Source organism: Chenopodium quinoa, unplaced genomic scaffold (genome assembly GCF_001683475.1).
Source record: "Chenopodium quinoa cultivar QQ74 unplaced genomic scaffold, ASM168347v1, whole genome shotgun sequence".
NCBI lineage: Eukaryota > Viridiplantae > Streptophyta > Magnoliopsida > Caryophyllales > Amaranthaceae > Chenopodium > Chenopodium quinoa.
The window spans coordinates 711,695-724,537 of record NW_018742931.1 but is presented as its reverse complement, the minus strand read 5'-3'; the positions used below and the strand labels follow the sequence as shown (position 1 = coordinate 724,537).

Genomic DNA, 12,843 nt, shown 5'->3' with positions numbered 1-12,843 from the left:
GGAGTTAATTGGCCTATACTGATTTGTGTATTTAATATTTTTTGTAGACTGTCAATGTTGCGTATGGTCGGCCACACGAACGAAGTGCCATGGACGTTATGCCAGTGAAGAGACGTGCTGTGGCTTCTAAGGTTGAGTTAATGAAATTAGGTATTTTGGAATTTGGTCCTATGGTTGGAGATACTATGGTTTAATCTTTGATGTGAAATGAATAGGTTGTGGAAGCGTTATTGAACTCTGTCGAAGTGGAAGAGGAGGATGTGGAAGAACTTATTTGCACGCAAGGTGTAAGGAAGCGTGTGAAGGATGGGCAAGGCTATTTTGGATGGAATAAGGCGTCAGGTAATTTAGAGTTTAGAGTGTTTGGTGAAGGTATTAATGTAACTAACTGACCAGAGTTTGTGTTCTGTTGGATGTGCAGGGTCTTGTTCTGGTGACCTGTTTGTCCATGATTACATTTCTAGTGGTTTAATGTGTAGCCTGGTTGTGAATAATGGGTGGGAAGGAAGGGAGTGGCAGGAGAGGGGAGAAAGGGAGCGTAAGGAGAGGGAGGAAATTCTGGCAAGGGAGAGGCAGGAGAGGGAAGAAAGGGAGCGTAAGGAGAGGGAGGAAATTCTGGCAAGGGAGAGGCAGGAGAGGGAAGAAAGGGAGCGTAAGGAGAGGGAGGGAATTCTTGAGAGGGAGAGGCAGGAGAGGGAGAAACTGGAGAAGGAGAAGGAGAAGCAGAAGCAGAATTTTGACAAGGCGAACCTGGAGCAGGTGAACCTGGAGCAGGATAAGCAGGAGAAGGAGAACCTTGATCAAGAGAACGGAGAGAAGAATGATAACCTGGACAGCCAGGAGAACCTAGAGAGAGAGGCTAGGATAATACGGGGACCACGGAGTCTGGAGATAAATGATTTAGAGATACCTTTTTGCTCGGATGACGATGATGCCGAATCAGTTCATTCACCATCGTCTTTGAATTCCTGTGGTGAACGTAGTCGTCGCAAACGGAAGACAACAGCCACACCTAGGAAGCTAGTACAAGGATATGTAAGTTGTCGGCGGCCTAGGAAGTATCATAGATTCCGCCATTGTATCTTGGACTATGTTAGGGTGCACTCCAATTTCTCTCCGAGAAGGCAGCAGACGGTGTAAGTAATTTTGTGTAACATTTATGATCTGGAACGCCTTTTAGTTTGTGGTATTGTATTGAATTGTGCAATTCAATTGGTAGGGATGAAGATCCGGTGATGCTAAGCTGTGACGGACATCAAGCAACACTAAGAATATGTGCTGGAATAGGTTTGACTAGGGGCCAAGTTGGTATCAGGTTAATATATATATAAATTGTCTTAGGTTTGTAAAATTAGTCTTTATTGAATTTCGGTATTGTAATGACAGTATGTGCGGGTGGCCGGGAGGTTGTATGAAAAAGTATAGGCAAAGCGGTTTGAAGGTCGGAGTGGAAGGTTCATGTTGGATCCCGCATTTGCGGTATGTCAAGGCTTCTTTTATGTAGTCATTAAAAACAGTTTTGTAATGAATTGGAGTTTGAAAACTAACCTTTTTTTTTGCAGATGTGTGTTTTGCAAAGGAAGTCTGCAGATGACCTGGACCGGACAACCCGAGTGTACACAAGGCAATTGTCCGGTTTATCTCCTAACTGGATTAATGTGGTAATGAATTTTGTTGATGTTGTTTGTGAAATAGCAAATGTAGTATACGGCTGTGAGAACTCGTTTTTTCTTCATAAGTATTATAGGAATTGTATTATTTGCTAGGTTTTTGTGCCCGTTGTACTGGATAATCATTGGTGGTGTGTTGCCTTTTCTGTGAATCGGGAAGAGATTCTTGTGATGGATTCTATCGAGACGTCTACAGTCACAGAGCTTCACTCCATAAATGTGAAACAACTGGTACTTTATTTTCAGCATTGGTTTATTTGTACTTTTTTTTTTTTTCAATTGTAATGGATAATCACTGGTGGTGTGTTCCATTGTCGGTTCTTCGTATTGTTTGTAGGCATATGCAATGGATCTTGTTTTCCAGCTTCTGGATCCACAATGGCCCTTAGGAACTGTAGGGAGCTGGGTCAATACTTCCCTTAGAATGGGTCAGCAGGGTGATTTGTATGTGTTATTCCTTACCGTTACATATATGACATTGAGGTTCATCATAATATGCATGCATTCTGGTAACTGTTTGTGTCTCTTTGTGTACCACCTTAATTACTCCTCCCTCCAGGCATAGTTGTGGAGTGCATATGCTGGCTGCCATCAAGCGGAACGCGGAGAGGCTCCTCACCGAACTGTCATTGGTATGTGAAAGATGTGTCGTGTTAAATTGTTTATGTTAAATTTAGATAAATGTAACTAAATTTAGATAATTCAAAGATCTAAAATGTATATGTTTATGCATGCACATAATCAGTTAATCAGTTAGATCATATAATTTGAACCTTAATAATTATCAACTATTTGCACAGCAAAACGAAAAAAACTCCAACAAATAGTTATAACTAACTCATGTCAAACTTGTTATGACATTTTGTTTTTTCCATCAGGAATCTGATATTAATATTAAAAGGTCGTGGCTCTTGTTCGAGGATTTGATGTGCGATTTCAATGAAGCTCGACCTGCTGTGTTGGAAGCTGTTGTTAAGAAAAAGTAGTGTCTAGGATTTTGTATTGGTCCATTTTGGTGTATTTATTTTATTTTGGACGTCGAATGATGGCCCTTTATTTAGATGGCCGTTTATTTTGATGCCCTTTTATTTTGGACATTGAAGTAGTGTAAATGATATGGCCATCTAGTTTGGACTTTAAGAATTTGTGCTGCTGGCCTTTATTGGATAGGCTTTATTGATAAATGATGGTGGCCCTTTATTTTGGCCCTTTTTTCTTGGCCCTTTGTTCATAAGCAATGTAATTGGCTAACGATTTGCATTGTATATAGTAATTAATTCAAGGATTTGCATTAACAACAGGTAAATCCTCATACACAGCATAGGAAGTACATTTTAACTTGCAATTTAGAAGTTCTTTTTTTGTTAAATTGAAGCCCCTGCCTACTTTGTAATCAGTACTGTCCCTTTCAAATTATTTGGTGCTGTGACGATATTCTTGTATGCGCAATATTTGCAGAGGCTTAGTATTGCTATACCAGCACCGACCTCTTCTGGGTCAGTGAAAGACATACTGTAAGGATCTAAATCCGTTGTTACCCATCTTGCGATCAAGGTTGACACCCGTGTCTCCGCTAGCAACAAGTCTGGCTTCACGAACTCTATTACCTGCGATGCTCGAGTTGGAAAATTATCATGACCTATTCCCTTGCAATTCCAAAATAGTATTTTAAATTGTCTTGCACCAATTCCAGTTGTTTCCAACAAAGGACTGTTGACTTGAAGCTTGAACGTTAAATTGCGACCATCCCTTCCATCTGCAGTTGTGTTAGTGGAATTGAACTTCAACGATATGCTCCTTCCAATTCCAGAAGTTGTGACAAACAACTTCATGAAATTGCAAGAGCTATGCACTTTAGTTGTGCACTCCCCGACCCCCGTAATAAATGGTTCTCTATCAATTACCGTGGGCATCGTGTCGCTGAAAGATGACACCTTATCTAGCGTCGTTAACAAACTACCAACACTTGTGTATCGTATTAACCACTCGTAGTATACCTTTAGTGCTTTAGGTAGCAATGCAAGATCGCTTAAATCTGGAATGTGTAACGGTAAGATGTCTCCGCAATGTGATATTTGAACGACGTTAGTTGATGACGTTTCTACCTCTTGAGGATGTATGATCAAATTTAACAACTCATTTTTTTTAAGGAATTTAAATTTAACAATATTTTTTGAGGAACTTGGACACGAAATGACCCCAATTGATTTTGATTTCTAGTAAGGGGAAAGGAATGTATTTTTTTTTCTTAATCTTATGGGTTTTCATCATTAAGGAAGGGATGATGATTTTTTTCATTTTCTGGTTTGGTGATCACTGGCAGTAGGGAAACTGGTTATTTATAGGAATGAAAAAGGAGAAACTGGTTTTTCTCCAAAGTAAGCCAATTTGGCAAACTATTTACCAAAATGGTTGTGTGGCAAAACTATTTACCAAAATGGTTGTGTGGCAAAACTATTTACCAAACTAAGCTTTCAGGGTAAAACGCTGTCTCGGACAGCGTTTTTGCCCTGGATTTTTTTTTAAAAAAATTCAATTTGTAAAAAAAAACAAAAAACAAAATTAAACTAAGGTAAAACGCTGCCCCAGGCAGCGTTTTACCTGTTTAATGAAACGCTGCCTGAGGCAGCGTTTTTGTCGCTGCACAAAACTAGCTTCTTCTCCTTCCCCTGATCTTATTCTCATTCCCCTTTGACAGTTGCACGCACCCAATCACTCTCTCACTCGCAACCCAAATCCCCCAACAACCGCCGCCACCCTCCGAGCAGCCTCTGACCACCGCCTGCCAACCACCGGCCACCGAGCAGCCTCATATCACCCGCACTGTGGTACTTGCCCTCTTTTTTATTTTTTTATTATTTTTTTTAATTTTAAAATCAAGGGTTTTTTAATGGTTTTTTTGTTTTTGGAATTGTGGTTAAAATGTTAATAATGTTGAATTGTTGTTGAATTGTAAGTGTTGATAATGTTGAATTGTTATTGTTGATTATGTTGAATTGTTAGTGTTCATAATTGTTGGTATTGTTGAGTTGTGAGTGTAGAAAATGGAAGATATGTTGAATTGTTAGTATAGATAATTGTTGATAATGTTAATAATTGCTAATAATGGTTGATAATTGTTGATAATGGTTGATAATTGTTGGTTTTTGAGTGATTGTGATAACCTACATTGTTGTTTATTAATGTTGATTTAGGGCCTCTAAGCTGTTTTATTTTGAAAAGTATGTATATTGTTGTTTAGTTATGGGGATTTAGGGATGATTTAGTGCCTTTAAGTGTAATGTGTTTTGGTTGTTGTGTAGAACATGGCTGCACAAAATGTAGTTTTGTTATGCCGGTGGGGAGGTGAAATTCTGTTTGATGGACCCCGTGTCGAGTATAGTGGAGGAAGTATGGAACCACTAACACTTGAACCGAACATGACTTTCAATGATTTGATGAACGAGGTTCATAGTAGTATTGGTTCAAACCCAAGGAATGTTGAAATAAGCATTAAAATGAGGTTTGAGACTGGCAATGGGGTTAAAGTGTTACCTGTTTCTACGAATAAGCATTTGAAAGCTTTAAGGAGCGTTGTTGCAATGAAGGGTGTTTCTACTGAGATATATGTAGAAATGGTGCCTGTATGTACCCAACAAAGTACTCGGCCAGAACAACAATCTACATATATTTCCGGTTACAACACAAAGCCCTTCCAAGTGCCCTCACACGACATTCCATCAACTGAATATGGGATGGGATCTTTCAGTCGAATGCTGCACGACGATCAATTTCACATGTCGTTTAGTTCTCATATAGCTTCACCTGTGCATGGGGGGGGGGGAATATGTGGGAATGACCGGCCAACCTGGGCCTTCGACATCAAACACCGTCACACCTTCATCGATGCAATTGCATAGTTATTCGCCTATGCAAGATGATGTTCAAGCATCGCCGTCTTAACTTGTGCCAATTCATCTTGACACTATTGTGAATAACGAATTGTCTGTGTATGATGTGTATACAAATGATGAGGCCGAGAGCGGAGAGGAGGAAGACGGACTTCAGAACATGGAAGTTGGCGAGCCCCTGGTTAGAACTCCCGTACCTTGGTTCAGTCAGGTAAACAAGAACTATGAAGTTGATCAGTATTGGGCCGAATCGGGTAGCCATACATCGTTTGTTTCGAGGGGAGAATTTGAGAAGGGGATGTATTTTGAAAGTAAGAAAATGCTTCAAGAAATGGTGAAGATGTATTCCATACAGAGGAATCAATTCTACACCACAATGACATCGAATGAGAGTGTCCTTCATTTGCGGTGCAAGAAGAAATGTGGTTGGATGCTAAGGGGTACCAAATCAAGTGAGCACTCGCGTGGCTTTACCCTAGTCACGTACAAAGGCCCGCACCGGGAGAACTGTGTCACTGAAGTACTATCTACTGATCACCTGCACTTGGATTCGTCCATAATATTAAAGTATGTGAAGTCCTTTGTGCGGAAAGATCCGTCCTTGAAAGTTGAATTCATACAGGAACTCATCTCCAAGCAATTTCATTTCGATGTTCCGTATCGAAGAGCATGGTATGCCAAGGAGAAAGCAATAGCTGAAATATTTGGGGATTGGGAGAGTTCTTACGGCAGACTTCCGCACTTCATGCAAGCACTCTAACAGTCAAACCCAGGAACGTGTGTCGTATGGAAGCACAAAACTCTGGTGGAGGGTGTATACTACAACAACAAGGAAGTGTTTGAACGAGTGTTTTGGGCCTTCGGTCCTTGTATCGACGGTTTTAAACATTGTATGCTCGTTATCTGTATCAATGGGACGCACTTTTACGGGAAGTACAAAGGAACACTGTTGGTTGCTACAAGTGTGGATGCAAGCTTCCAAGTATTTCCGCTAGATTTTGCGGTGGTTGAAAGGGAAAACACTTCCAGCTGGTCTTGTTTCCTAGGCTGCATTCGGGTTCATGTCACACAACGAGATGGCCTCTGTGTTATATCTGATCGTCATCTTGGGATCATTGCAGCAATGAATGATCCTAACGTTGGATTCACCGAGCCGCGAGCCTATCACAGGTTTTGTGTTCGCCACATAGCTTCTTACTTGAAGACTCACGTGCGAAGCAATGACATGAGAAATATGTTCAAGGCTGCGGCGTACCAAAGGCAGGAAAGAAAACTTCATGCTGATCTGTGTTTCATTGGTGAGGCATGTACCAAGGCAATGGAGTACATTGTTCAAGTCCCGTTCACTATGTGGTCTCTCTTTCACGACGCTGGTCGCAGATATGGGATATGTACTACAAACTTCTCTAAAACATTTAACAATGTGTTGAAGGGAGCTCGGTTTCTACCGATCATGTCCCTTGTCGAGTTAACTTTCCACAGAGTTAACAGGTATTTCACTTTAAGAAGGGAATCTTCTGAAGCTAGGTCTGAACAGGGACTTCCATACCCCCCAAGGTCACTGTCATTTTGGAGAAGAACACTGAAAAAGCTAGATATCATAGAGTGGATGCGTATAACCGCCGATTGCATATTTACCAAGTCACAACAGAAAGGGGAGAGCGACTCGGTAGTAAAGGGGGCCATAAACATATTGTTAACTTTCACTTGAGAATGTGTACATGCAACAAACCAAAGATGTTCCACCTCCCATGTTCTCATGTTCTAGCAGTCTGTGCGACGTATTCATTATCATAGCGGTCGTGGGTGGACCCGGTGTTGCAATCGGAGGCCTACACGAACACATACGCACCACAATTCTGGCCTATCCCCTGCGAGACAACCTGGACGCAGTACGTTGGCCCCAAACTCATTCCTGACGGCAGCATGGTGCGTGGAAAAGGGCGGCCAAGGTCAAAGCGCATACGCAATGAAATGGATGAGACTAACCGGCCCCCGAGCAAATGCAGCCGCTGTCACAAGCAGGGTCACAACCGGACAACGTGTCCATCTAGACTGGCATAGAACCTAAGTCTGTATTTAATATTTGTTGTAGTAGTAGAAAGACGAATTATTTTGTATCAGAATTTGATGAGTTTATATAACATTTGTAACATTTGGGTCGTTTCTATTTTCTACTTTGGATGTCGTTTGAAATTTTTTGTCTTTGTCTTTAACTCGTCCAGCTTATGTTTGGTGTATAACGTTTTCAATGAACAGATATCATGGACGGAGAAATCGGACGCCCGGACCCGTTGACCCTTCTATGCTGACACTACAGGACACATATCGGAGTGTTGCCATATGGGACTAGACGGTAATATTTCATTTGTCCGTTCATGTACTTATGCATGTTAAGTTCATATACTTTGTGATATTAATTTCGTTCGAACGATTTTTTATCAGGTTGATCCAGCGAAGCAGCTGGTTTGCAGGCACTATACTACCAGGTTTATGGTGGGATGGGCTATCGATCCACTAGTTATGGCGTACTTCGAGTTTCTTGGCTTTAGTGGCTTTCATCAAATGGCGTTCAGGGAGATCGATCGAGCGCTTGTCACTGCGCTCGCGGAGAGGTGGAGACAGGAGACGTACTCCTTCCACCTACCTGTTGGGGAGGCGACCGTTACGTTGCGGGACGTCGCGATACTCACGCGCCTTCCTACACGTGGGACTGCGGTGACAGGACATGCGTTAGTCGATCCCGTTGGTTTGGTAGCTCGGGTTATCGGGGTTCAGCCAGGTCCCGGCGATATCAGGGGGTCTAGGTTGAGGACCGGCTGGATACGTGAGACTTTCAGTGAGCTGCCTCCGGGCGCTGATGACGCCACGGTTCAGAGATACGCTCGGGCGTACTTGTTCTTTCTCATCTCGGGCATGTTGTTCGGGAACAAGAGCGGGAGCCATCTGCAGCTCATTTACCTACAGCTGTTGGACCACGACTGGGATCATATCCGTGGCTATAGCTGGGGTAGTGCCTGTTTGGCCACATTGTATCGCTAGCTGTGTAGAGCATCCCACCTTGGTTCTAGCGAGATCGGAGGTCCCTTGATTGTGCTTTAGGTAACTCACCTAATTAATTACCAACAACCTATTTCGAAAGCCACTTACCTAGTTTATACTAAACCTAGTTTTGTATTTTTGTGTGCCAGTTCTGGGCTTGGGAGCATATCCATGTAGGCAGACCAGGTAGGCCTGCTAGACATCGTCAGTGGGAGCAGGACCGGGACGACCAGTACCAGACGTATGATGCTCCACCGCTCCCTAATCCTTGATGAGGCGTATGGTTGCAGGTTCGATACAGTTGTCATTACTTTAGACTTCATTTATTGTACTAGTTGATAAACTGAAACATTTTTCAGTATTGGGTGGGTGGTGCCCAGACTGACACATGCGCATGCGGCGAAGGGTCTTCCATACTATCGCGACGCCCTAGACCGACTCATCGAGGACCAGGTGATAACTTAAAAGATACTTGTTAACATTTTTGTACCGTGAATACTGTCTACGGACTAACCTATTCATGATATTGCTGTTGTTGTGTTATTGCAGATGACATGGGATCCGTATGTACCTGACTTGGTAGATGCCATGCCTGCACATCTGCTGGACCATCAGGCAGAGTGGCGTGCCAAGGTCCCCCTGATCTGTTTTGAGGTTGTGGAGAGTCACCTACTCGACCGAGTCATGAGGCAGTTTGGACTACGCCAGCCTATCCCCCAGCAGTGTGACACTAGTGTACGCCTTCACGGCATTGACCGTCAGGGAAAGAGGGAGACAAGCTGGTCACTGGAGCATTGGCGTTTCCTTGAGCTGTGGACGCAACAGCTGGAGTTCGTCGTTGGAAGTGATCCGATGCAGGGCGTTATGGATCCCCACGATCCGTACATGGTGTGGTACAGGCGTATTACACGGCGCTTCATCAACCCCAGTTACACACCACCATCCACACATTACCATCCAGCATATGACGTCATTAGCGGATATGTGAGTTTCTTTTATTCTACTTATTTTCATCAATTTTTTAATTTCTATATCATACAACTGACTGATCGATGATTACTGCAGGCTGCGGATATGGTGGCGATGGTTGATGCACTGTCAATCGCACTTACCCACCAGACCCTAGGTCGAGCGGGTACGAGATATGGGCGTGGCTACCTTACAGAGATATGGTCACGGTTATCTCGTCCACTAGCGGGACGACCATGATGGCCACTCCGTCCATTCATTGTTCGAGCTCCGCCAGAGTAGTTGTGGAGGTGATCCTACGTCGCCCAGAGACGCAGAGGATTACATCATCCACAGTTCTGCGCCCACCCTTACCCATGAGGGCCCATCGTCCAGCCAGCAGACTCCTCCACCGCCCCAAGACCCATTCACCACCATTACTCATTACAGGCGGCGTCGTGTCAGACGGAGGGCCGACACACAGGAGACAGAACCTTTGCCCCGAATAAATGGGTCGGGATAGTATTATCTGTTGTATGGCCTGTAGCCCGATATTCTGGAATAAATGTTTTTTGAATGAATCTGTGTGTGCTTTGAAGTTTAATTCCTTATTTGTCCAAATTGGACTTATGTCAGTCAAAATAGATCCTTCAAGGCCGATATATATCGAACAATTGACATTTGGGCTCAATAATGAGAAACGGGGTAGAAGCGATGGCCCGTGGTGGTTAATTTGGTGGTTCACGGTGGTTGTAGTGCTGTTGGGGGTGTTTGGAGTGTTCTGAAGTGCTTAAAGGTGGACGGAACTCCCAAGAGGTGGTGGTTGGTGGTGGTCGATGGTGGTGGTAAGTTTGAGATTGGTGGTGGGGGTGATTGTAGTGTTGCGGGGGGTTATTGGAGTGTTTTGAAGTGCATAAGGGTGGTCGAAATTGGCGGGAGGTGGTGGTCGACGGTGGTGGGACGGTAGGGTTGGTGGTGGTGGTGGTGGTTGAGGGTGGTGGCTGTTTGAAGGCCGGGGGTGGTGTCTTGAGGGCAGACTTTGGAGGCTGCAGCCTGTAGTGTGCTGGTTCCTACTCCAGCAGAAAAAACACTGTCTGGGACAGCGCTTTATGTTTGTACATAAAGCGCTGTCTCAGAAGCGTTTTATGTATATTTGCATTTTTTTTAATATTCTGAAACTAAGAATTATTTTTTTTAAAAAAAAAGTCAAAGAGTAAAACGCTGTCCCAGACAGCGTTTTACAAATTGAATTTTTTTTAAAAAAAATTTAGGGCAAAAACGCTGTCCGAGACAGTGTTTTAGCCTGGAAGCTTAGATTGGTAAATAGTTTTTCCACGCAACCATTTTGGTAAATAGTTTGCCAAATTGGCTTACTTTAGAGAAAAGATGTTTTGTCGAGTATTGGTATTAATCGAAATTCGGGCGCCAAAAACTAAAATGTTTTGACAATTTTCAACAGTTTATACATATAGTTTAAAAGTACTTATTTTCTAAAAAAAGGTATACAATTGAAACATAACTGTATATATACCTAATATATACAAAAGGGTAGATGAATTCTTCTCTTTTAGGGGTTGGGGAAGGGTACAGTATAATTATATGAAAAAACAGTTTCATTTTAAAATTAACAGAATTGTATTTAATTTAACAGAGTATGATTTATAATAATAGTATTTTGTTAATAAATATGAGAACTCATGCGTATACTTTCCTTCACGTAGGTGTAGGTGTAGGGTGGTAGGCTAAGTATGAGTAGACAACACGATACTGACAAAATCTTACTCCAACCAAGAAGAGATTTAGTACTTTACATTTATATATCACCTTTTTAAATTAATATTGTTTCGGGGTTTTTTCTGTGTCCTACGGAAGAGTTACAATTCCGAGACTGAGCTTGCTGACCGGCTGTACCTGCAAAATAACGAAACTCCAGTTGGATGGAGTTCCGCCTCCGACGATCTAATTAGAACGCGTACGAAGTGAATAATGCGGAAAGTGAAGATTTCTCTCTGATTCAGAGAGAATAAATGCAGTTTGTTTTTTGTGTTTGGGAATTTGTGAATGCCCATTTATAAGGAATTTTCCTCTATTTATAGGGCAGAGGGAACAGTGTCCCTTGCCAAATGAGGACTTGCCACTCGTCGACCTAGGATTGGTTCCCATTGGCCCTTTCTGGGACTGATACGTGTCAGCCTCTGATTGGGCCACGTGGTTAGGGTAATTTTATCCTAAACATTTGCCCCTCACAGATGACGTGTGGCTTGCCATGTGGCATCTGTGATATGGCATGCCACGTGACCTTTTGTGACAGTTGTCACGATCTGGGAAGGGGACGGTTAGTCTACTTCCCTCCATTTTTTTATTTTTTTTTATTTTTTGAACTTGAATTTGGAACAAAGGGAGGTGACGGTTCGTCTCTTCCCTCCCATTTTTTGAATTTGAATCAAGGGAGGTGACGGTTCGTCTCCCCTACTTCTATAAAAGAAGTTTGTCCCCAATCATTTGCAACATTTGCAAATTCCAAACTTTCTGAGAGAGAAAAAAGCTCTGACCCCAACTGTTGTTATACACAACCGTCTCCCTTCTTTCATTTCATCCGGCTTCATTTCTTCTTTTCAGACGTCTGAGTCAGCCGGCATTCTTTCAGAACGTCTGCTCATCACTGTCTGAGGTACTTTGAAGCGTTTTCTTTTATTTCTTCTTCATGCCTACTTATCCGGTTATTAGTTTTAGTTCTATTTGAAACACCCCCATCCGGTATCATACCGTCTGGGGTAATTAGCCGGCTGAAGGCTTTAGCTTTCAGTCATCCCCCATCCGGTGCAAACCGCCTGGGGTACCCTTGGAAAATCTCCTTTTTTCTTCAAAGCTCCCAATAGACCCCCATCCGAATAGCACCGCCTGGGTTGCTTTTGGGCAATTTTTCAAAGTTCCCAAAGCTTTTTTAAGAGACCCCCATCCGGTCAAAACCGCTTGGAATATCTTTGAGCAATTTTTCTGATTTTTTCCAAGGCTCTTCAATAAACCCCCAACCGGTCAAAACCGTTTGGGGTGCCATTGGGCAATGTTTGATTTTTTCCCAAAGCCTTCAATAATACCCCATCCGGACACAACCGTCTGGGGTGCTTTTGGGTAATTTTTGAAAGTTTCCAAAGCTTTTTTAAGAGACCCCCATCCGGTCAAAACCGCTTGGGGTATCTTAGAGCAATTTTTCTGATTTTTTCCAAGGCTCCTCAATAAACCCCCAACCGGTCAAAGCCGCTTGGGGGGCCTTTGGGCAATTTTTGAATTTT

The 12,843-nt window shown here is 42.8% G+C and overlaps 1 protein-coding gene across 4 annotated transcripts in view; it reads left to right on the top strand.

Moving 5' to 3' along the window:
* Positions 1 to 12,843, top strand: part of LOC110728398 — a 59,024-nt gene that overhangs the window by 2,785 nt on the left and 43,396 nt on the right. The window contains exons 7-14 of one of the 4 annotated variants that reach the window (XM_021908053.1): positions 48 to 131; positions 216 to 342; positions 422 to 1,136; positions 1,220 to 1,315; positions 1,387 to 1,479; positions 1,563 to 1,661; positions 1,767 to 1,901; positions 2,008 to 2,299. In XM_021908053.1, the coding sequence (XP_021763745.1) occupies positions 48 to 131; positions 216 to 342; positions 422 to 1,136; positions 1,220 to 1,315; positions 1,387 to 1,479; positions 1,563 to 1,661; positions 1,767 to 1,821 (1,269 nt within the window). In that variant the 3' untranslated portion in view covers positions 1,822 to 1,901; positions 2,008 to 2,299. Of the gene's footprint in view, positions 1 to 47; positions 132 to 215; positions 343 to 421; positions 1,137 to 1,219; positions 1,316 to 1,386; positions 1,480 to 1,562; positions 1,662 to 1,766; positions 1,902 to 2,007; positions 2,300 to 12,843 lie in introns of those variants that run through there. The other 3 variants (XM_021908052.1, XM_021908055.1, XM_021908054.1) reach the window with 3 other exon arrangements.